Here is a 22068-nt window from a genome sequence, read left to right as displayed (position 1 = left end):
ATGTAGCAATTAGATTGTGTAATTTTACCTTCCATTAAAAAACAGAAATAAAGGTTAATCCAGTAAATTAGTCTTTTTATTTCCGAGCTAAAAGCAAAGAATTTATCGGCAGCGAAAAGGAAAAAGAAGCGGTTTCTAATCCTTAAAGAAGAGAGCCTTCGCGGGAAATAGCAAAAAGAAATAATTTTCTTCCCTCCAAATTCTTACCCAACTATAAAAAAAACAAATCTTTTTCACCTACAGAATCGGACTTTTGTCTTCTTTAACCTTATCGTTTTTTTAATTTTTTTTTAATCTTACCAAGATCCCCAAATTCATACATAAACCCTAGATTCGATTCTACCTTAACTCTGATTTCTCCTTCTTTAATTGTAATGGATCAGACTCCACGGAGGAATGTTCGTCGAAAATTGGTTCAGTCGACGTTGGTCTCACCTAAATCTGATGAGGTAATTGAGACTAACGGAGATCGGATTTGCGATGTCGGCAGTAATAAAGAGGAAGGTGAAGGAGGAGGAGGAGAAGATGGTGGTTTATGTAGTAGTCAAGGGAAGAAGAAGATGAGAAAACAGAAAGAGAGAACTCCCAAGAACGGAGCTTCCAAAAAGGTTTGTTTTTTTTTTCTTTTCTTTCTTTTGTTTTAAATTACTATGTTTAGCTTGATAGGCTTTTGTATAAGCAAGTAGTTGAATTTTAGGTAAATAGTCTACAATGTGGATTGCTTTCGAGAAGAATTTGTTAAGTGTGGTATCTTTTTTTTGGATGCAGGTGGCCAAAGGAAAGAGTCCTCGTAAAACAACTCCTAAGAAAAGTGCAACTAAAAATGGGATTGTAGCTGCTGCTGCTGATCAGATGATTCCTGGTGCCAATGTTTCACCTCCAGTTCCCAATTTGCGCCTCGAAGCTAAGTTAAGAGCTGAGGTAAGTTTGTCCTTCTTGTGGTTAGTATGAAGTAGTTGCAAACACTTGGGTTGGTGTATCTTCTTTAAGTAGTTGCAAACACTTGCAAGATCCTTGGTCTAAAGTCTGGGCATTATGTTGGTTTATATTTGAATTAGGAAAATTTGCGGATGTCTGCTGGCAAGCAAATACATCCGTTTTTCTCGTCTTGGAAAGGAGGTAAAAGAAATCAAGAAGCCTCTGCAGCTGAGAATGGTACGTGTCAGGGTCAAGGAAGAGATAAAATCGTCACCGTCGGCCCTATCCATGTATTTGAGAGGTTTCAGGTATGACTAATGCATATTGGGTAACTTCTTCAATCATTTTAAATACTAAAGCAATCTGAATAGCATAACCTTCTTCTTAGGATGATTATCGACCCATTGATTGGAAGAACTGGACTTTCTATGAGCAAACATCCACCGCTGCGAGTCCTGATCAACAAATGAAATTCAACTCTCTTGAACCCCGACCTATGGAGTTTGATTTAAATGAACTGCCAACTCTTTCACATCCTGACGTGTGCGTCATCGAAGATGAGGAGCCTGAACAATTTGCTAGTCAATCAGAAGTTATCGCAGAGGCATCTCCAGTGGTCTTAATAGCAGAACAGGAGGAGACACGTGGGTACCTTGCCTCCTTAGATGGAGCAGAATCGGTGATGAGCTAAAACTTTCTCTTTTGTTCTATGTTTTTCATTTGTTGGAACCATTCATGACAAAGGGTCATTTCCTATCATTCTTTATAGGACTGTGAAGTTCATGAAGCAATTGACTTGTCTGATCGTGCTGGTGGTGCAGCAGACATTTCTCATGAAATGCAAAGCCTGTCATGTCGAGAAAGGTAGTGACTTTGTATTTGATATCAGTAGCAGTACACGTGTTTAGGTTGGAATGATAATTTCTTCAAAAATAGTGAGAAATAACCACATAGGCCAGCGACCTCTGTGGTATGCTTGGAAGTTCTATTGGGTATAGTTTTTATCCTTTCTAGAATGATTGATCTATAATTTCTAATCTATGCAGTAATGGCTCCAGTGCCCAGCCTCGTAATAGCTTATGGGTAGATAAGTACCAGCCAAGAAGTGCCTCAGAGGTCAGACAATTTAAACACACTGCCTTCATATAGTTTATATCTTCTGTGTTAATACAATTAAAGAAAAGTAGCAAACACAATTTTTCCTTTTCTTACCCAAGTATCTTGCAGGTATGTGGTAATGCTGAATCTGTAAAAGTAATGAATGAATGGCTGCGCCAATGGCATGAGAGAGGGTTTCAGCCAAGCAAAGACTTTTTGAGTAGTGATGAAGATAAATCGCAAGATGTTGATTACAACTGTTCTGAAAGTGACACTGACTCGGAAAATATTGGTGCTGAAGACTGCCTGAAAAATGTTCTCTTAATCATTGGTCCAGCTGGGGTGTGTGATAAAATATTCTGCCACGAACTGTCAGTTTTTACGTCTACATTGATTTGTGAGTTTCATGTATGTGGCTCATGTTTGTGAGTACAATTGTGCCTGTGTTGCAGAGTGGGAAATCTGCAGCTATTCATGCTTGCGCCAAGGAACAAGGATTTAAAATCCTAGAGGTATGAACTGTTTCCGCTTTAAGGATTTAAACGACCTTTTTTCCTCTTCTGGCATGGAAATATATACCGTCGCAATTGTTTGTCTCTAATGATTTTTGTCTACAGTCCAATACATCAGAATGCCGAAGTGGAATAGTAGTCAGGCAGAAATTTGGGGAGGCTCTTAAGTCATATAGCTTGTCAAGGTACATAGAATTGCAACAGTAATGCTTGTATTTGCTATCTTCTGCATTTCAATCGGAACTTTTAAACTGAAACTAGCGTTTGTGATCACATAATTTGTTTTTTTCCAGGTCCTTGGACCCTCTTTTCAATTCCTGTACTGATGGCAATGGGTTAGAGGATGTAGTTGAACTGGTACCCATATTACATATCCAGAATGATGCAGCTAACTTGAAGCCTTTAATTCTTTTTGAAGATGTAGACATTTGTTTTGCTGAAGATCGTGGTCTTGTTTCTGCTATCCAGCAGATTGCTAAGAAAGCAAAAGGACCTGTGGTATTGACTGCCAATGGTAGTGTATTCTTCCATGTTAAAACACTAGTTTTGGTTTATTTGCAGTTCATCTTAATTAATCTGCTGATTACATGCATATTTACAGAAAAGAATCATGGTTTACCAGACAACTTAGAGAGGATAGAAATATGCTTTTCATTGCCATTAAAAGAAGAACTGTTTAGCCACCTTTCTCTGGTTAGTATTCTGATGCATAACCTTTAAATTTTAATGGATTCGTTTAACATCTGTTGTTTCACAGGTTTGTGAAGCAGAGGAAGTTAAAGTTAATCCTGGTTCCCTAGAGAAATTAACCACGTTTTGTGGTGGTGATATACGGAAAGCGGTTATGCAATTGCAGTTTTGGTTTCAGAGTCAACTGAAAAGAGGTATTTTGGATGTAAATTTCTACATACGAAAATGATTTTAGTCCCAGAGGTCCAGTAGTGAAAGACAAGATGTGAATATTTTTAGTTATTTGGAAGGTTTTGACATTTAATTTTTCACGGTTTAATTTCCCATACACAGCCAGGAAGGTGAAGAACACATTTAATCCAGATCTCTTTGATCATGAAACTGGTCACTTGCTGCTTCCCAAGATAATTTCACGGGATTTCCCTTCTCAGTTGTCTCAGTTGGTGGAGAGTGAGATTGCTAAGGTATTATCCATGGAAGAGGAAAGTTCTAAAACAGTTGAAGTATTTGTTGAAGAGGTTGAAAACGAAAAAATGCTTAATAGATTATGGAGGCGGAGCACAGGAAAGAACAGCATACAAGCCAAGAAAGCAGCCATGTTCAGGCAGAACACTTGTTTTGAAGATTATGATGAATTAGAAGACGTATTAAATATTCCGTGTGAACTTAGCAACACTTCCTACCAACCACTCTCTTTCTCTCAGCCAAACAGAAGGCGGAAGCTCAATGTTGTGATGTCCTCTGACTCAGAAGATGAGCCTCTGACTGACATACGGGTTTCCATTTCACAACATCAGAAGGACGACAGATTAGTTTTCCAAGATGATGGTACGCTGTCCTCATATTGGCCAGATATGCAAAAGGAAACAATCGTACTAGCTGATCCTTCAGTTCCTTCCAGAGCAGAACTATTGGAGGCAACTTGTTATCAGTATGAGACATCAAAAGTTTCTTGCATTAATGAGGTATCCCAGTCAGTTGATGTATCATGTGTACCAGAATCTTCATATGTTCCAGAAACTTTAATGGATTGTGAAGCTGAGCTGTCGCCAAGGGCGGTATCTTGCGGACATTTTGATGGAAGAACAGAAGTGTCCATGAATGAGGACGTTGTACAGACTCCCCCATCAAAAGAGATATATATAGACAGATTTCAGATTTTTGATTGTTTAAAGAATACATGTGAGATAATTGCAGAATCTTCTGATGCGACAGTGATGGAAGACTGTTTCAAGGAATGTGTAGGGACTTCCCAGAAGATGCAACAAGTTTCAGATGAATGCAGCCGTATAGATTTTGGTAAGACATTCAAGACAGCTCAGAAACCGAAGCTTGATACCTCTAGATATACCGTGCAAGAATCATGGAAAAAACTCTGTTCGAGTCATGCTGATTTCAAGCCATACTTGGATTCAGAACCTGTAGAAGCTCCACAAGTTCTTGATATCACTCATCAGATAGCCAATCTAATTTCGGAATCTGACCTAACGCAAACTAGATGCCTGAACCTTGTGAGTATTAAACTTCCTCTCTTTTCAAAGTTTTCAGCTCAGACATTTTTAATTCGTGGAATTTACTTATTTAGGGAGCTTTGGAGCCAATGATGAACGCTTCTGGAGATCTTGATATGTCTGGTTTATGTCAGATGCTTGAACAGATGACATCCACTGTGGCACAGCAAGAGTTTTGCTTTTTAACAAACCAAATTGCTACAACAGGATTGGAAGTAGATGAGGCAAGGCAGGATTACACATGGAGCAATGGCAGCTGCTTGGATATGAAACCAGAAATACATGAAGAATGGTAAATAATTTTCTTCCAACGTATGATTAGTACAAAATGTCCAACGGGTTCATCTGTTGCGACGCAAATTTCTCGCTGACTCAGTTTCCCACAGTTTTCTTTCTCATTACTGGAGTTTCTTTTTTTCTCTTCTGAATGCAGTAGGCGAATGGTACGCCTTTCGGGCGTATTAGAGTCAGTAGTCCCTCTGCGATCATTGAAAGGAAGAGCTTTCCATGAATATGCTTCATTCATAGGGCAGATTTCAAGAGCAGATCCCTCCAACTTACCTGGGGCCATGGAGCAAGGCAGACGGCGAAGGTCAGTAGCAGTTGGATCACCATAGTGTTTTGAGTATGATTGATTTCTCTCCTAACCTCCATTTTTCTCGATTCAGGTCAAGAGAAGCTCGACATTATCTGTTTCTGGAATTATCCTCAGAAGATATTGCATTCTTGGGCCAACACAGCACTTATAGTTGAAATTCATAATAAAGCAGTTTGTATAGAAATTAGAACAACTCCACACTTCACGAATAGTTATTTATACATGTTCGATCAGAGTTAACTTTAGCCGATGAATCTCTCGACACTTGCTATGTAGAGTTTGACAAGTAGTGCATATACGGAAACCTTTGATGAAAAAAATGTAGTACTCTCCTCCAGCTTTCTGAAAATGTATTTGATAAATTAAAAATTCTACATTTCACAGAGATATAAAATAGTAGGAACCATTATCTCTTCTACGAGCCCAAATAAAAACGAAAAAAAATGTTACTTTTCTATTAAGGTTTTGAGTAAAATGCATATTTAGTAAAAATTCAACACCCCTTGTGTGAATGTTTGTCTTCTGCAGCACCCTGAACCAGTCAGTCAGTACTAAACTGAGCTGCAGATAGGATAAGATCAGACTTTGCCTTCGAGTTTATCATTATTAACAAGAGGAAGTAATTCCATCTTGCTTCTTGGGGTACGAGGAGTCCTAGGAGTTCCCGGTGTCTGCTGTGAAAGCATATGCCTCACATATCCATAAAATGTGCAGCCCACAAGCGTAATTCCGCATCCAACAGCATTCATATATGATATTGGGTTACGGAAGATCAACCATGAGACCAATACAGCCACTGCAACCTGAGAATCATATTAGAACCATTGGAGTGAGTTTAACAGTGTCCAAGGCAACAAAAATAATAGTAAGCTGGTGATGACAAAATCTCCCTCGAGAAATTTATACTTTAGTGTAAACTTGTTTAAAATAAACTATATGGATGCAGTCATGCCAACAACTAGGAATAAGACCTATAATAGAATATGAAGCATGTTCAAAAGATGCGAAGAAACTTTAGCTGGCCGGTATGCAATTTCTTGTACCAACTGATAATAACTTAGCTTTGCCAGTAAATTTAATTAGAAGTAAGCTATCCTTTGGTTAGTTTGGGTCATCCAGAGCAATCTGAAAGAGAAACTTAGTTACGGGTCTAGGGTTGTCTTTGTTACCTTAAGGTTTCCAGCTACGTTGAATGTGACTGCAGTTGTGGAGTGAATGACATAAAAGATGGAGAAGTTGAGGCAGAAGGCTAAAACACCAGAGCTGAATATAATGATGAGGGCTGACCAAGGAGCTGGGTGTGCTTCAAACCAACTCATAATTCCGCTGCCTTCCAGTAATAACGCTGGTATCCCGAGAATCATGGTGGCAAAAGGCGCCATATAGTATACGGTGTTTATGCTAAATAAAGAAAAACAAAATAAAATATCAAATCTTTCTTCTATGCAAGTGGATAATGATAGGTTTACACTTCCCAAAGGTGATATAATATCAATCAAAGTGAATGCTTTTTCAATTTGGACTAAGATGCCATCACATGAATATCTATTGCAGAATAAGAAAAATGATTGCACATCAAATCCAGAAATACATAACAAGAAGATGTCTTCCTAATATTTGAAACTAAGTGCAGTTTTCATGAATCAACACCGATCATAGAAATTAAAATTCCAAAACTGAATAATATCAACACAAGAAAGTCAATAGAGAGACTCCAGGAAGAGAACTGACCTGTCAAATTTGTAACCATGAAGAAGAGATTCGGCTAGAATGGTCTTTGTGGAAGTAGCTAAACATCCAAACAGGGCAGCACAGAATCCAAACATGTTAAAACTAAGCTCAGTAACAGAAGTAAGAAGAATTCCTCCAACAATGGGCACAAGAGACGCCCAAATACGCCAGTCGAAGTATTTCCTCCATACCAGCCACTGTAAGACAACTGCTCTCAAACATAAACAGGAAACAATCAGATTCTCTTGACATCCAACAACATACAAAGAGAAAAGATCACAAATTCCATATCAAAAACCCTAACCTGTGGTTGCTGGAGTGAAGGATTTGATGGTCTGCATAAACGAAACAGGGATGTAACGAAGGCTGACGTTTCCCAACACAATGTTAATACAGAAGACGAAAGACATTGGGAAAATCCTCCTCCATCGATCTTCAGGATCAACCACAATCAAAGGTTTAAGCTTGAGAACTTTGATAACGATGTATGCTCCAATCGATGAACATATGAAGTGAACACATGAAACCGATAGTGGGAACTTAAAATCCAGTTTCTGCAAAAATTTCAAAAAAACATAAATCATCATCACATCACCACCAATCCATGAAGCTTAATACCAAATTTCAAATTGTAAAAAAAGAAAAGAAGAATCCCAAATTAAAACATCAAAAAATACAAAATCAACAACAATAGATCAGATCAAATAGAATATATAGACAATAAAACATAAAAAATAGGGTAAAGAGAAACCTGAAAGATCCACTTGTTCATGATGATGACGGTAACGTTGAAACCCCACCACTGGATAATAGCTAAGAGAGATCTGAACAAACTTCCTTCCTCCATCTCTCTCACTCAGAAAAATTCAGCAACTTTCGGAATCAGATCGAAGAATTGAGAAAACCCCACGAAAAAAGTAACAAGCTTTTAAACAAGTGTGAATTTGGGGGAGAAAGAGAGCGGAAGCTGCGCAGCTAAATCAGAGGGAGAGAGGGAAGAAGAAGAAGGAGAGAAGAAAACCCTAATGAAGGTGAAGAGTGGAGAAGGTAACGGTAGCAGTGAGCTCTTCTTCCATGTGATTTGTTTCGATTTCTCTTCTTCTGTTCATCAATCTCAAACGTCTCTCTCTCTAATATGTGTGTATCTTCTCTCTCTCTCTCTCTCTCTCTCTCAAGCCATGAAAATAATGTTTTTGCTCTTCCGTAGGTTTCTATTTATTATAAGAAAATGTTTTTAACCCAAAAACAAATTCTATTATTTGTGTTTTTTGGCAATCTAATTCCGAAAATAAAAAGTTTAAAAAATAGAGATGAGTAAATCACAGAATAGTATTTCCATGTTTTATGATGGTTGAGTTGAGTCAAAAGATTTAATTTCCAAAAAACTCAATGTTTTGATAACAAAATATTGATGTACATGGACTACAATAAATATACTTTTGACTGTTTTATATTAGCAGTGCTAAATTTTATTTCTTTCATGAAAATAAATTACTGTATATATATAACAAAATTAAATAAACATTATCAAAAATCATTAGCAAATCGACCATCGGATATGGATGGACCAACTGGTCGGGAATGGACATTGGCCCACTAAACGAAGTGGATCCATGGACCGGGAGTGAATATGGGTGAGCCCACTAAGCAAAGTGATGATCAAAGCTTTATAATAAGATAAAAAAATTCTGATGGATATTGGACGAGAGGAGATAGAACGGGATACGGACGTGTTTCCCGTTCTAAAGTAGATACTTCTAAGTTATATACGTGTAATAATCCAAAATAAAACTTAACTTAAATTATATATTTAAAATAATATAATTATATAAAAATATTTTGTCTGTGCTGTAGCACGGGTTAGTACATAGTAACAAAATTAAATAAACATTATCAAAAATAATTGTTCATGATTTAATCGAAAACATTATGATATTGCTTTAATTATTTTTAATTAAACGCAGCAACACATATTTTTGTTTTGTGGTACATAACATCCGAGGATGTGGGGGAGATCACTGCCGTCCGATCAAAATACATTTTGTTCATGAGGTTGACATCCCACTATCTTATTAAAGTCATGTATGAAATATCTTAATTAAGTTGGTTATTAATATATCTTATAAACTCGTAAATTTCCTGCTTTATAAAAGTTGAACGTTTTGTTGACAAAAATGAAAAATAAATATCGAACGCTACATAGTCCCCATATTAAATTTACTGTTATGGTTTTGTAATTCATAAAGAAGCTGTATAATTCCTAAACAGCGTTTAGTTTTTTAATACATAGGATCTTAAGTTGTTATACTAGGTTCGCAACCAAATTTTTCTTTGAAAAAGTGGCGACGTTATTTAACAATGATAGGTCATGATGAATTATAAATTTTATCGGAACTCTTTTTGACAATTGACAAATCTCATATTCCTGGCATCATAAGCAGAATGCATAATATACAGATTGAGCTATGGTAAAAATGTTATATAAAATAACATACTCGAAAGTCGAAACCAAAGTTAACATGTGTAGACAATCGACTTCGTGGACGTTATATACCACGACTATTCAATTTCAATGTATTGAGCAGTGTTCAAGAAAATGGTCTGGACGACCACTTAGGCACCGTCTAGGCGCTAGGCGCTCAGCAGACGTCTAAATGACTGTCTAAACCGCTTAAAAATATATTAATTTAATTTTAATATATATTTATGATTTTTAACTATATATATTTAGTTTATTAAGTTTTATATCTGTATACGTAATTATAAATGTTTAATAGTTGTTAATATAACTTAAATAAATGTATTTTTCTTACTTTTGTTTATAATTTATATATTTTTTTTATTTTTCTAACATATATTTGTATATAATTTTATATATATAATGTTTTATGTTGTAAACGTCTAAACCGTCTAAAAACCGTCTAGGTTCCGATTAGACGTTCTAGGCGCTAGGCACTGGGTCACCGCCCAGATACCGCCTAGCAATTTCTTGAATATTGGTATTGAGTCTTCAACACCACGAGAAAGTCAACCGCTTGATGGTCGCACTTTATGTGAACAATAAGATAGGTGAGAATTATTTATCGAAATAATAACTTTACCAAAAGATTAATGATATACTTCAAGATATTGAATGAATTAGGCAGCAAGTTTTGGTTCTCCTTTTGCATAGTGTAAGCAATTAATACAATATTTGACTTACTTGCATGGGTAAGAAGATGCAAAGGCAAGTAGAAGTAGGAGTCTTCAGTGGACACCTAAGCGGTAAACATTGTTTCCCTATCAATTTTTTTTAGACGATTAGATAAGCATAGTATTTTAACTGTTGACCTCATGATATGTATAAGTTTTGTGGATTTACAATATTGGAGGATATATTACTTTATATATGCATCATATTGCAAAATTCATAACAGGCTTTCAAGATAATAATTCCCATCTGGTCGATGAAAAGATAAAAAAAAAAAAACAACTCATCTGATCATTGTGAACCAGATATGAAACCTATAAAATCATGCTTAATTAGGTTAATCTACTTGGATCAGTAACATAGATTCTTATACCATATCGGGTAACTAGCAATCAATTAATTGGTCTATGTCGTCATGTCATGATGAGGATCCTAACAATAAGCATAATAGTTCTGACATGTCTTTAAGTTTTTTCCATGAATGAATTATGTAGATGAAGATATATATAAATGCACAAGAAAAGCTGATCGGGTATTAATTTGGTTGTTTAAAATCATAATCAAAAGAAAAACATAACCATTGAAGAAATGTTTGTTAATAAATTCGTTTTCATACCTCTCTTCGGTAAGAGCAAGTCATTTTCTCACATTATTCATTGATTCGTGACACATAAACCAATCTTTCACAAAACAAATGTACGACAGAAACTAGCTTGAAAGATTGGGGAAAGAAAAGTCAAAAAACGCAACTTATTTTAGAGAAACTCTTGTCCTATTAACAATCAACCATTATTGCTATATCCTGATTTGGGTTTCAATTATTGAACATTGTGATTCAAGAGAATATAAATCCAGAAACGAAAATGATCATTATGGTGCAGAGTCAAGTGGTGTTGCCACTAAGTGTATATAGAGCATGTATATTAAGCACATGGGTGTTCTTGTCCCTTTGCTTACGACACCAGCGAATGAGTTATAGGAATAATAAAACTAAGAAATCAACTATAATACACATGAGTAAATCACTATTAGTAAGACGCTATTCAGATGTCGGATCATAGTAGGTTTAATTAAGCACTGATTGGTTTTAGGATTTATATAGTAGGTTTAACAAAAAAAAATATTGATAAATTTATGAGGTTCAAAACGGTCGGCTTATAGATAAAGAAATGCTGACTTTTACAATTGAGAAACCCGTTTCCATCACTATTTTGTTTTTTACAAACCGGTGAGACGACGTCGTTTTAAGACGGCTAATTTGATAACAAATATTACCTTTTGCAGCTTCTGATATAATTATACAAGGCTTTTTGGTAATTTTAACAGGGCCTCTAGGCCCATATAGATAAATTTCCTTTTTTCTTGGTCTGTCGTCATGTGTATATACAGTAGAGTCACCGATGAGCAATAAGAACAAAAAAAAAAAGAGAAGGAAAAAAAAAAGGGTCAGTCAGTCAGTCCCGCCCAAAGCTTCCCTCTCCGTTTTCATCGGAGACTCGCCGTGGGAATTCTGATTCGCTCTCTCTTCTTCACTGCACTAAGGCGTTTCTAGGGTTTTTTTTATTTCTTTTTCTTTTCGTCTCCTTATTGATTTCGATTTCAAGTAGCGCGGTACACCGGGATGGAGAAAACGCCGACGCATATAGTTTCCGAACTGGGTTCTCGTTTGCTTCAGTTATCTTGTCCCAATAAGGATTCTCTCGTCAAATTACTACGGGTAAATTTTCTCTTAAGCTGATTCTGATGCAAATCACTACTTTACTGGGGTTTTTTTTTTTTTTTTTTTTTTTTTTTTTTTTTTTAGTAACTCGATTTCATCACTTTGGGTTTTGATTTTGTTACCTTACCACTCCGAAAAATCTTGATTCCTTAAATTTGAGTTAGGGTTTGTGACGATTCCTTCATCACTCTTTCTCTCTCTCTCTCTCTCGTGCGGTTTAGCTTTTCGTTCAAGGGTTTTTGAGTTCCCTATGCATGTTTGTACTCGATTTCTATTTTTTTTCTCTCTCTGGGTAATCTACGCTTACCTATAAAGCTAATCGCTGATCTTACTGTGGCATTTGTTTTGTTTTGTTCTGGTGATATGATTTAACCTGTAAGCTAATCGCTGATCTGACTGTGATTTAATCAAGCTAATAATATGCTTACTCTGTCATATTTTTGTTTTTGGTGTGATTTTTGTAGGAAGTTGCTAATACACTGTCACAGATCGACCAGCCTCCAGCCATCAACAAGGAGAAAGGTCTAAAACTGCTAGAAGTTGAGTTAGGACCTCTGAAGAAATCCATTATAAAGCATGGACTTCTTAAACATGATGATGATAACGACGTGAGTCTTTTGGTCACTATTTGTGTCTCCGAGCTTTTCCGGATTTTAGCACCTAAGCTACCTTTTGAAGACAAGTATCTCAAGGTAATTACGACTCCTCCTTCCCAATAAAATCATACATTCTTTCTCATTTATGGTTTTTACTCGCACTAACATGTCATACCCTGATTTCAGGATATCTTCAATCTTTTTCTTGCTGAGTTTTCTGAGCTATCTGATACTGTTAGCCCTTATTTCTCCAAGAGGGCGAAAATTTTGGAGACAGTCTCTCGATTGAAATGTTGTCTTCTAATGCTAGACAGTCTCCAAGATTTAGTTCAGCAGATGTTTAGCAAGTTCTTCTCTCTTGTAAGGTAAAAGATGAAATGATTTATTTCGAGATTTTATGGCTGCTTTGATTTTATAATTTCGTAGTTAAAACTGCTTTAACATGGTTGTTGTTTTCCCTTTTCTTTACAGCGAGCATCAACAGAGTTTAATTAACCAGAAAAATAGTAAAACGCAGCAGCGAAAGGCTAGCGTGCAGCAAACACAGCAAAGTTTATTTAACAACATTTTAACGATAATGACTGATATTCTGGAGGAAGAGGTAGATTCGTCTTTTGTCATTATTATTCTGGAAAATCTTGTGAAGGAGGGAGAGGTATGGATGTACAACGATTATCTCTATTGATTGATTATGGTTTTCAAAATGATTAGGTGATGTTTTGATTCTCGTGTGCTTACAGGATACAACTTCTGCTTCTAATAAGCTTGCCATATCTCTCATTGAAGGCTGTACCGACAAGCTTGAGCCGTTGATTTGCAGCTTTTTAACATCATGTTTTCTGGAGAAAGATTCCATCCTGACCGATCTCAAAGGTTCTTATCACGAAATCATATTTAAGATCTCCTTAATTGCTCCCAAGATGCTGCTAGCAGTTATCCCGAAATTGACCCGAGAGCTACTGGTACATATTGCACACTTGCATATTTATAAACATTTGATCTAATTTTTCTATGAGATTGGTTAAATTGTGCTATTTAAGCAGGTACAGCCTGTTTTGTTTTAAGTTTGCGTTTATATTCATGTTTGAGTTTTTTTGGCTACTCACCAGGGTCATTTTTTTTATGTCTGCAGACTGATCAGGTCGATGTGCGAATAAAAGCCCTTAACTTAGCTGGAAGGATTTTTGCACAGCCTAAGCACTGTCTTAGCTCTTACGGAGAGACATATCAAGATCTTTATGCAGAGTTCTTGAGAAGATTCTCAGATAAATCTGCAGATGTCAGAATGGCTGCGCTGACATGTGGCAAACAGTGTTACTTTGCGAATCCGTCTGGAAACAAAACATCTGGAGTTCTCAGTAATATTTCCGAAACTACTTTCTCTTTTTGCATTGGCTCTTCATTTCTGCCTATTTTCTAACTGGTGTCCTCTATTCGTATTTTTATGTGTCAGCTGCTATCCAAGAACGCCTATTAGATTTTGATGATAAAGTTCGAACACAGGCTCTGGTTGTTGCTTGTGATATTATGAAATTTAATATGAAGTATGTTCCTTTGAATCTGGTTTCTGAAGCTAGTGAGAGGCTTCGGGATAAGAAGGTATTCTAAGTTGCAGTATATGAGGTGTGACTAAGGATCTATTTTTTTCCAGATTACTCACCACCTTATTTTATATTGTGCTTTTGTTTGACAAAGATATCTGTTAGGAAGATGGCTCTGCAGAAGCTGACAGAAGTATATCAAGATTATTGTGACAGGTGTTCAGCAGGAGACATGACAATAAATGAACATTTTGAGCAAATCCCATGCAAAATCTTGCTACTTTGCTGCGATAAAAATTGTGAAGAATTCAGGTACCCTAATATACTATCCTTGAATTGTTTTTTTTTTCTTTCTCTAAACATTTCTGAAAAATTAATATAGTTCTATGCATCATTTAGGTCCCAAAATTTGGAGCTTGTGCTTTCCGATGATCTTTTTCCTCGCCTTCTTCCAGTTGAGGAGAGGATGCGGCACTGGGTCCAATGCTTTGCCATTATGAATAATATCCACTTGAAGTCACTCAATTCAATTTTATCTCAAAAAAGAAGGTAGACATAGTAATTCACCATCAAATGTAGGTGAAAAGTCTTTCTAGTTATGCACTCAGTATGTTTCCAGGTTCCAAAATGAATTGCGGCATTGCCTAACCCTCTGGAGGACATCTAAGGTCTGTTTTACACTTTTCTCTTAAGTTTTGTTGTTTCATGGATTCTGAGGGAGTCACAAACCTTACATTGCTCAATTTATTATTAATCTGATGCTTGCTCTAGGATGGCAATATAGAAGAAGCGCAAAGAAAGAAAAAGAGCTACTTCGTAAAGCTTTCAGCTTGCTTTCCAGATGCTTCTGAGGCAGAAGATTTCTTTCAAAAATTAGACCAAATGAGGGATGCATCAATTTTTGATGCTTTAACTTTACTTCTGGATGATCTGTCATCCACAAATGCCCAGATCATTAAAGTAAGTTCTAATTTTTCTGAGCATCAGAGAAATTATTTACTAGTGTGTAATTTTATGTTCAATTTCTTCACAATGCATAACATTTTATGTGAAACATCTACAATATCATGAATATCTACTATTTTCCATTCTTGACTTATTCAGTGATGCATCATTTTAGTAGTATCAGCAAGATATTTTACAGGAAATGCATTGGGATTTTCAGAATGAAGAAAATAAATAGTCGCTTTTGTGTGACATTATTGTTCTTTATATTTATTTTTCAGGAGAAGTTTCTCAAGAGGATCGGTGCTAAACATTCTCTTTTTGAGTTCCTGCGCATGCTTTCTACAAAATGTTCGCCTAATATATTTAGCTCAGAGCATGTTCAGTGTCTTTTGAATCAGCTTTGCAGCACCTCTGTTAACACACAATTGGAGGCTGCTTCCATCAAACTTCTTCTGGTAAGGAAAGATGCTGGCATCCTCTGATTATTATCCTTTCATTTAAGTTATTTTTGTTCGAATTGATATCTATCCTTTGTTCATTTTAGGTGTCCCATGTTAACTTTTGTTCTATAACATTTAAACTTTTCTTTTAGGTATATTAGCGTTTTTAGTATGCATTACTATTTTGCCTACATCGTCTTCGAATATGCAAATGAGGCATTGTTACTGTTTGCCTGAATCAGGTTATTCTCAACATGTTCCCTTCTTACCTGAGAGGTTCAGAAAAGCAGTTTCTGAAGCTACTAGAGGAGAATGATCCAGCTGCTGACGAGCTAACTGTAGTTTTATCAAAGGCAGCTCCTTACATATCTGTCAACTTCGGGTAATCTCTTCTGCACTATTTGACTTATAATGGGTTTAGGTTAATTTGTTATTATTATGTGGCATTTTTGTATGTTTCGTAGGTCTATTTGATATATGTTAAAGACGTTGTTCTAGTTGGAGGAAAAGTTATAAAATCTGTGTTGCTAAAGCAAAAGTCTTGCTAGAGAAATCTGTTAACGTGGCATTTTTTATACTTTGTTTTCTTACCCAGACACAAAGTAAATAAAACAATTTGCAAAAGGTAAATGATTTTAATGGATTTGAATCAATTAGCGCTTACTGTTCCATTTATCCCCGTACTGCAAATATGTTTTGCTCATATATAAACTTAGCGAATTGTTAGGCTTAAACTGTTATACCTCTTGTTTGCTCTGTACTCTGATAGTGTACTCCTTCCATAGATAATAGAAGTTATTTGATGATACAAAAAATAATTAAAGAAGTCTATTATTGACCACATACTCGTAAGGTTCATGATACAAATTTTTTAGATATAGGCACGTCATATAGTCTATTTTTTTTTTGAATAGTAAATACAATTTATCAGATTGATTAGATGCTGTAAGTTTGTTCAAGATATATTGTTCTTCTTAAATATGGCTCATGTAATAGCATACATAGACAACAAATATCTATTTTATGGATGGATGAGAACTAGACATACTTTAGACATTGGTTTCCCTTTGCAGTGACTATTACCCTGTTCTGGAGAAGGTGTGTCGTGAGGGTACTCGTTCTCAGGCAAAATATGCGGTTTCTGCCATCGGTTTATTGGCTGGATCATCTGATAAATATGTCTTTTCCGAGTTATGCGAGGTTATTTTTTATGCAACCTGATTTTTTTTTGTTAGTTTCCTTTACCCCACATTTACTTGTTCACATTTGTGTGTATGTTATGGAGCTAACAGGGAAAATCCTTGGCGTATAAATTTATTAATCTTTACATTCTTGGGAACCTAACTCTTGGCGCAAGTGACATTATTAAAGTGATGATGTGACGATGATTGTAGGGGGAGCATAGATTAGTATATTAGACAGTGCTGTGTGCACATATCTTTCACAGTACTTCCTTTGAATAAGTGATGGTTTTCGTTTTTAGAGAAAACTGACTGTTGTCACGTTGATTGATTTGCCTTCCTTTTACTCAGATGCTCTTGGATTCTTTGCTGGCTGGACGGAACATTCCAACAACTTTGCAGTCTTTGGCGTGTGTTGGGCAATATTCTGTTTTGGCATATGACAATATATATGAAGACATCACCAGCTACATATACCAAGTTTTTCAAGTAAGTGACAAGAGGTGCTATTCTTCATTATGGAGATATCCAGCTAATTCTCTGTTTTCTAATTAATTTTCTAATTGTTGATGTTAATATTTATAGGCGGAACCATCTGACAGTCAACTGCCTTGTGATCAGTCTTCTGGTTGTTGCAACTCTTGCAAGCTTAAGGCAAGTGGTGGAGAAAGAAACACTTTTGCTTCCCATTTATTACTTCTGAGAATATTCACTTTACTATTAGACCCAAAGTAGAACAAGTGTGACTGTTGGTAAATGCTTCTGCTCAACATTTGCCAGTTATTTGTGTACTTTGGAAGAAGTTCAGCACTTTCATGCTTTACTCCAGAATTTTTTTACGAATTATGCTGCCACATATAGAAAATGTGAATCACATTATTGTGAGGAATGATGCTATACCTTTATTAGCTATAGAAGGATTTGAGTGTAAGCCTTAAGATTCTTTTAGTTTTTTTTATTTGGAATAAGCGCAATGGAGTTTTCAAATTCCGCTTACAAGGATGAGCTATATTCAGTTTTGACTTGTTGTCTTTGGCAGATATATGGGCTCAAAACACTTGTGAAAAGTTTCTTGCCTCGTCATGGTCAAGTCGTAAGGAAGATCGATGACTTGCTAGACATTTTGAAGAAAACATTAAAATCACAAGGACAGGATGGCATCAAGTCATGGTATATTCTTTTGGATAGTTATGCAAATCAATCATGTTGTACAGGCTCTTAACATGAAGCCGTCATTTTAATGAGCTTTCACAATTCCATAATCAGTTTCTCTTGAAATTTGTAGCGATGACACAGGGGCTAATGTTAGACTGGCTGCTGCTAAAGCTGTTCTATTGCTTTCAAGGAAATGGGACCTTCATATTTCTCCTGAAATTTTCCGTCTTACCATTTTGATGGCTAAGGTAAAGTGACTTCCATCTTGTACAACAACCAAACAATTTAGAAAACATTCTTGAATATTATTCTAATAATTTCTACTGCTTTTTTCAATTTGTCTTTCTTAAGTGATGGTAAGTCATTAGTCGTCTGTTACAGTGGCTACGTACTGCATCCTACATTTTTGTCACTTATGAGAGTATCCATCCTTGCAGTTTCATATGGGAAGTATCCAAAATAGCTCTCATTGTATAGGCTTAGGTGTATGGTAATTTATTTCTGAAAGAAAGGTGTTTATTGTAGTGTTAACTTTGTAACGGCAGTGAGGGCAGTCTGCCTTTAAATTGCTTTCTTTGATTTCATGTACTGGATATCTGTGCTTAGAAAGTTGTATTTACGTGGTTTATGATTGTCTTTTTGACCGTTTAATTTTGTCATCTGCTAGGATTCCAACGCCTTTATTACCAAGACTTTTCTCACCAAATTGCACAAGCTAGTGACCGAACATATGATACCCAGTCGATATGCATGTGCTTTTTCGTTTTCTGTGTCTACTCCATGCAGAGATCTGCAAAATGATGTAACTTTCTCATACTCCTCTCTCAGAGTATTTTAGTTGTTTCAACTTTCAATCCTTTAGGTCTCTGAGAAATTTATTGTCTTTTTATTCAGTCATTTAGATACATCAATGGATTCATCAATAATGCTACAAGAGAATCTCGAGCATGTCGGGATTTTGATCAAGGAGAATCACTCACTGATAGTCCAGCTTACATGATAGTGTTCCTAATTCATGTTCTTGCACATGACCCAGAGTTCCCTTCAGAAGACTGCAGGGAAGAGCATGTCTATGCTCGCTTTTGTGGGTAATTGCTTTGTTCTTACTATTTATGGTGGTTGGTTTCATTTTGAAGTTTTGTTCTCACTTATTTCCTCTGGCAGCCCTCTATTCTCGGTCTTACAGGTGTTACTTAGTATAAAAAATAATGGTTATACAATCAAGGAAACCGCCCCTTTCTTGTTTTGTCTCTTCCGTGCAATTAAAAGAGCTGAGGATGCTGTTGATTCTCGTAAAACGCCTGTAAGTGTGGAGTGATAGCACTGAATTATACATATGCTTCTTTCTCATTCATATACCTTATTATTTTATGCTCTGAACTGCAGAGGCTGCACATTCTAGCTGATATTGGTTACTCAGCTGTCAACATATTAAATAGTATTGTAGTCAGGTCTCCACAAACCCCACGGTCAATTTTGCTGCCATCATCATTGTACAGTCTCACTAGCATAACGAATAACCAGGCAAGTCCTGCATTGTGTCAATAAACTCTACTTGTGACATGAACAAAAATTTATTATTTCGTGACTGCACTCCGCAGAATAAGGCCAAGTCTCGTGCCCAAAATGCCTTGGAACAAAGTTTCATTGAAAGAGTAGTTCATATATTCCAATCACAGAATTCCCTGGTATATCCACACTGCAACATTTTACTATCCTTCTACCAATTTGCCTGCTTAACTTTTCTGATCCTGTTTCTGCATACTTGAAAGCTCTCCAAGCATGATCGGAGGTGTCAAGAAGATAGCCTAGCAGTTGGTTCGGAAGATAAAATTTTACCTCCATTATTGGGCAATCAAATCGAAACCTCGATTACTGGTTCAACTGAAACCAGCAAAAACAACACGAGGTGTAGCAGGAAGCGAACTCATCAGGGAGAACAAATTTCTTGTAACTCCAAATCTTTGAGAACAGTTGAGTCGGAAATTCCTATAAAGAAGCTAGAAAGACACAATACTCGTTCAAAGGAGAGTATCGACGCAATTGTAAGCAATAAAATTACATCTTCCAAACACTCCGGGATAGTATCTGCTTTAAAGGTAATTAAATTATATATGTTAGATCTTTATATAACTATCCATATTTTCTCGTGATACCAGTTAATAATTGTCACAGGATATCAGCAACCACGGCGAAGCAATCATTGGGCAGCGGATTAAATTACTCTCTCCCGCAGATGGATGGTAGAAATTTCTTATACTCGACCAAATATACGTTGGAGCTTCTGTAATATTTTTTTTGTCCTTTTTTACCAGTTTCCATCGGGGCACTATTGAAAAGTTTAACTCTAAAAGCAACTCTCATAAGGTATGCATGTGACATCGAAGTCCTTATTCTTCTTTTTCGTTGATGACTCTTGATCCATTCATGCCCATGAGTGTTGCCTTAATTCAGTAAGAAACTATCTATCAAATGCTATACTTTTTTAGTGCGGAATATTTCTTCACTGCAGATCCTTGGCATATGATGAGATGATTGACAAGACAATATGTATCATCATTTAATTGTCCTTTGTGCTATATTCGGATGACACTCTATTCATCTAGACTTTAAACATGCTCTATTTAGTTCCTTTGGTTGAAACTCCGTAGTATGAAGGGGTCATTAGTATTTTTTCTTCAAATAACCACTTGATTCTATGTGCTGGTTATGGTCGAAGGTGATCGTATAGAACTCGAATAGCGTACATTTTTGCGAACCTTTTGCTTTGGCCCCTTCTCTGCCTTCTTGCTGCTGCACTCTGTGTCATGGCTTCTGTTTTGCTTTGTTACAGATTATTTTCGATAATGGGGATGTTGAATTGATTTGCTTGGATAGCGAGAGCTGGGAGACCCTGAGCCATGAATCCTTGCAGCAACAGGTACGTGGAATGCTATATGTGTAATCCATGATTCAAGTGCTACCACCTTTGAACCTAAAATAGTAATATGAACTTGACACCAGTACAATAGGTAACAATCTCTGTTTGAATTTTCGTTATCCAGGAAATATTGGGAAAGGAGACGGAAGGTTCTCAGAATTGGTAGGTTAAGATCAACCAAATTTCTTTGAACTCCTGAATCTCTGATTGTATTTATCAACTGATAAGATTGATGGTTCTTTTGTTCCTTCCACTGGATATCATTGATTTTATTGTTGACGCCCATTTCCAATGTCATCTTTAATGATTATGCGAAAATACTTTGCTTTCTGCAGCGTCCCTGGAATTAGTCATACACTTGCAAAGGCCCAAAAGCAGAAAACGACAGCAAAGCAGCAGAACAAAAAGTTGCCTACCAAATTGAATCCTCCAGCTGGTAAATTGTTGCGAACTTGTCAACTATGCTTTGCCCATTTCGTAAGGCTACTTGAGATATTTGACTCGTTAGTGTCTGAGTCCATCCTGGTGGAAGCATAAACACATGCGGCTTCCTTTAAGGCTTTAACTATGTCTAGCTTTCACAATGAATGAGTCTTCCATAGTATGGAGAACATTATCGTCTCATAAGTGAAAAGAAATTTCAAATTTGTTGTATGATAAAGCTTTTCTTGATTGCTTTTGGATTTGAAATCTAATCAAGACTCCCATGTTTCATGATGTCAGCAAACTCAAAGAAAGGAAATTCGGTTTCTGGAGAAGGATCAGTTTCAGGAGTGACCGACACAAGTGACAATATTGTAAGCCTCCTCTCTCTTGGGTATAAGAGAAAGCCTTGCTTCTCTCTTTCTAATAATGCTAATATGACCACCACCCAATGATCATAGATTCTAATCAGAAATCAGAATGCTGCTGTTAATGTAATTGTTAAATTTTTCAGGGACTCGGAAGAAGTCGGAGACAGAGAACTTGTTAAGAAGATGATCCTTCTCTATAGCAAACGGAGTTCCTAAATTTTTGTTTATAAACAACCTCGTACAAAATAATTAACGAATCCATTGTCTAGAGTTAAAAAGTGTTGATGATGATGACCCACGCACCAAAGAAAAATAGAAAAGTTGTTCACTTTCTTTTGTTTCTCGACTTGCAAGGTCAATTAATTTTCATACGTATCTAACTAAAACCCAACCAAAATCTTCCTAATTTCCCCCAAAAATTCATAAGTTGGAAGTTTTGTTCAAACTCAAAAATGGCAGTTAGATTGGTTGTGAAATTAGGTGCGGAATTGAGCGTTTTGTGCAATGAGATTTGGCGTACCAACT

At 36.3% G+C, this 22068-nt stretch overlaps 3 protein-coding genes across 9 annotated transcripts; 2 read left to right on the top strand and 1 right to left on the bottom strand.

Annotated features, from left to right (window-relative positions):
- The first annotated feature begins 26 nt into the window (after positions 1-26).
- On the top strand, positions 27-5511 carry LOC104702544 (uncharacterized). Of its 4 annotated transcripts, none has more exons than XM_010418411.3 (16): positions 79-608; positions 769-921; positions 1059-1226; positions 1307-1597; positions 1688-1782; positions 1965-2034; positions 2146-2358; positions 2469-2528; positions 2634-2713; positions 2822-3042; positions 3130-3221; positions 3286-3412; positions 3552-4729; positions 4804-5021; positions 5163-5321; positions 5398-5511. In XM_010418411.3, the coding sequence occupies exons 1-16, from the start codon at positions 375-377 to the stop codon at positions 5480-5482; spliced, it is 3444 nt and encodes a 1147-aa protein (XP_010416713.2). In that variant the 5' UTR covers positions 79-374; the 3' UTR covers positions 5483-5511. The 4 variants fall into 4 exon arrangements, 3 of the variants coding, with proteins under 3 accessions (XP_010416713.2, XP_087315593.1, XP_087315594.1); XM_087459467.1 differs by having other exon boundaries at positions 117-608; positions 4864-5021; XR_015562401.1 differs by lacking the exon at positions 3130-3221 and having other exon boundaries at positions 27-608.
- A 155-nt stretch (positions 5512-5666) lies between these two features.
- Positions 5667-8421, bottom strand: LOC104702545 (UDP-galactose transporter 1). Its single transcript, XM_010418412.3, has 5 exons — positions 7810-8421; positions 7363-7612; positions 7059-7266; positions 6497-6728; positions 5667-6130 (listed from the first exon to the last, which is right to left on the bottom strand). Exons 1-5 carry the CDS (start codon positions 7903-7905, stop codon positions 5906-5908), a joined length of 1011 nt encoding a protein of 336 aa, XP_010416714.1. The 5' UTR covers positions 7906-8421; the 3' UTR covers positions 5667-5905.
- Positions 8422-11550: 3129 nt separating this feature from the next.
- Positions 11551-21876, top strand: LOC104702543 (sister chromatid cohesion protein PDS5 homolog B). Of its 4 annotated transcripts, none has more exons than XR_015562400.1 (31): positions 11551-11965; positions 12433-12660; positions 12751-12929; positions 13036-13219; positions 13305-13526; positions 13697-13922; positions 14018-14163; positions 14260-14417; positions 14505-14654; positions 14725-14773; positions 14877-15065; positions 15332-15508; positions 15736-15875; positions 16567-16693; positions 17026-17163; positions 17260-17328; positions 17714-17844; positions 17960-18077; positions 18497-18631; positions 18724-18917; positions 18994-19132; positions 19216-19353; positions 19431-19517; positions 19602-19928; positions 20005-20072; positions 20145-20282; positions 20663-20749; positions 20874-20911; positions 21085-21185; positions 21473-21546; positions 21687-21876. XR_015562400.1 is itself a non-coding variant. In XM_087459464.1 (31 exons), exons 1-31 carry the CDS (start codon positions 11870-11872, stop codon positions 21720-21722), a joined length of 4203 nt encoding a protein of 1400 aa, XP_087315590.1. In that variant the 5' UTR covers positions 11551-11869; the 3' UTR covers positions 21723-21876. The 4 variants fall into 4 exon arrangements, 3 of the variants coding, with proteins under 3 accessions (XP_087315590.1, XP_087315591.1, XP_087315592.1); XM_087459464.1 differs by having other exon boundaries at positions 20145-20196; XM_087459465.1 differs by lacking the exons at positions 21085-21185; positions 21473-21546; positions 21687-21876 and having other exon boundaries at positions 20145-20196; positions 20874-20915.
- Positions 21877-22068: the final 192 nt, after the last annotated feature.

The sequence above is a fragment of the Camelina sativa genome, chromosome 7 (genome assembly GCF_030686135.1).
Source record: "Camelina sativa cultivar CO46 ecotype springtype chromosome 7, ASM3068613v1".
Classification (NCBI taxonomy): domain Eukaryota; kingdom Viridiplantae; phylum Streptophyta; class Magnoliopsida; order Brassicales; family Brassicaceae; genus Camelina; species Camelina sativa.
Note: the sequence above shows the minus strand (reverse complement) of the source record. Positions and strands in the feature narration are given on the sequence as shown.

Coding starts and splice junctions, on each gene's coding strand:
- LOC104702543 (XM_087459464.1), top strand. CDS start 11,870: ATGGAGAAAACGCCGACGCATATAGTTTCCGAACTGGGTTCTCGTTTG. Junction 14,655..14,724: donor ATTTTATCTCAAAAAAGAAG/GTAGACATAGTA, acceptor GTATGTTTCCAG/GTTCCAAAATGAATTGCGGC. Junction 19,518..19,601: donor TCCAATCACAGAATTCCCTG/GTATATCCACAC, acceptor CATACTTGAAAG/CTCTCCAAGCATGATCGGAG.
- LOC104702544 (XM_010418411.3), top strand. CDS start 375: ATGGATCAGACTCCACGGAGGAATGTTCGTCGAAAATTGGTTCAGTCG. Junction 2,035..2,145: donor AGCCAAGAAGTGCCTCAGAG/GTCAGACAATTT, acceptor AGTATCTTGCAG/GTATGTGGTAATGCTGAATC. Junction 3,043..3,129: donor TGTGGTATTGACTGCCAATG/GTAGTGTATTCT, acceptor GCATATTTACAG/AAAAGAATCATGGTTTACCA.
- LOC104702545 (XM_010418412.3), bottom strand. CDS start 7,905: ATGGAGGAAGGAAGTTTGTTCAGATCTCTCTTAGCTATTATCCAGTGG. Junction 7,613..7,809: donor TGAACAAGTGGATCTTTCAG/GTTTCTCTTTAC, acceptor AAATTTTTGCAG/AAACTGGATTTTAAGTTCCC. Junction 7,267..7,362: donor CTTCACTCCAGCAACCACAG/GTTAGGGTTTTT, acceptor GTTTGAGAGCAG/TTGTCTTACAGTGGCTGGTA.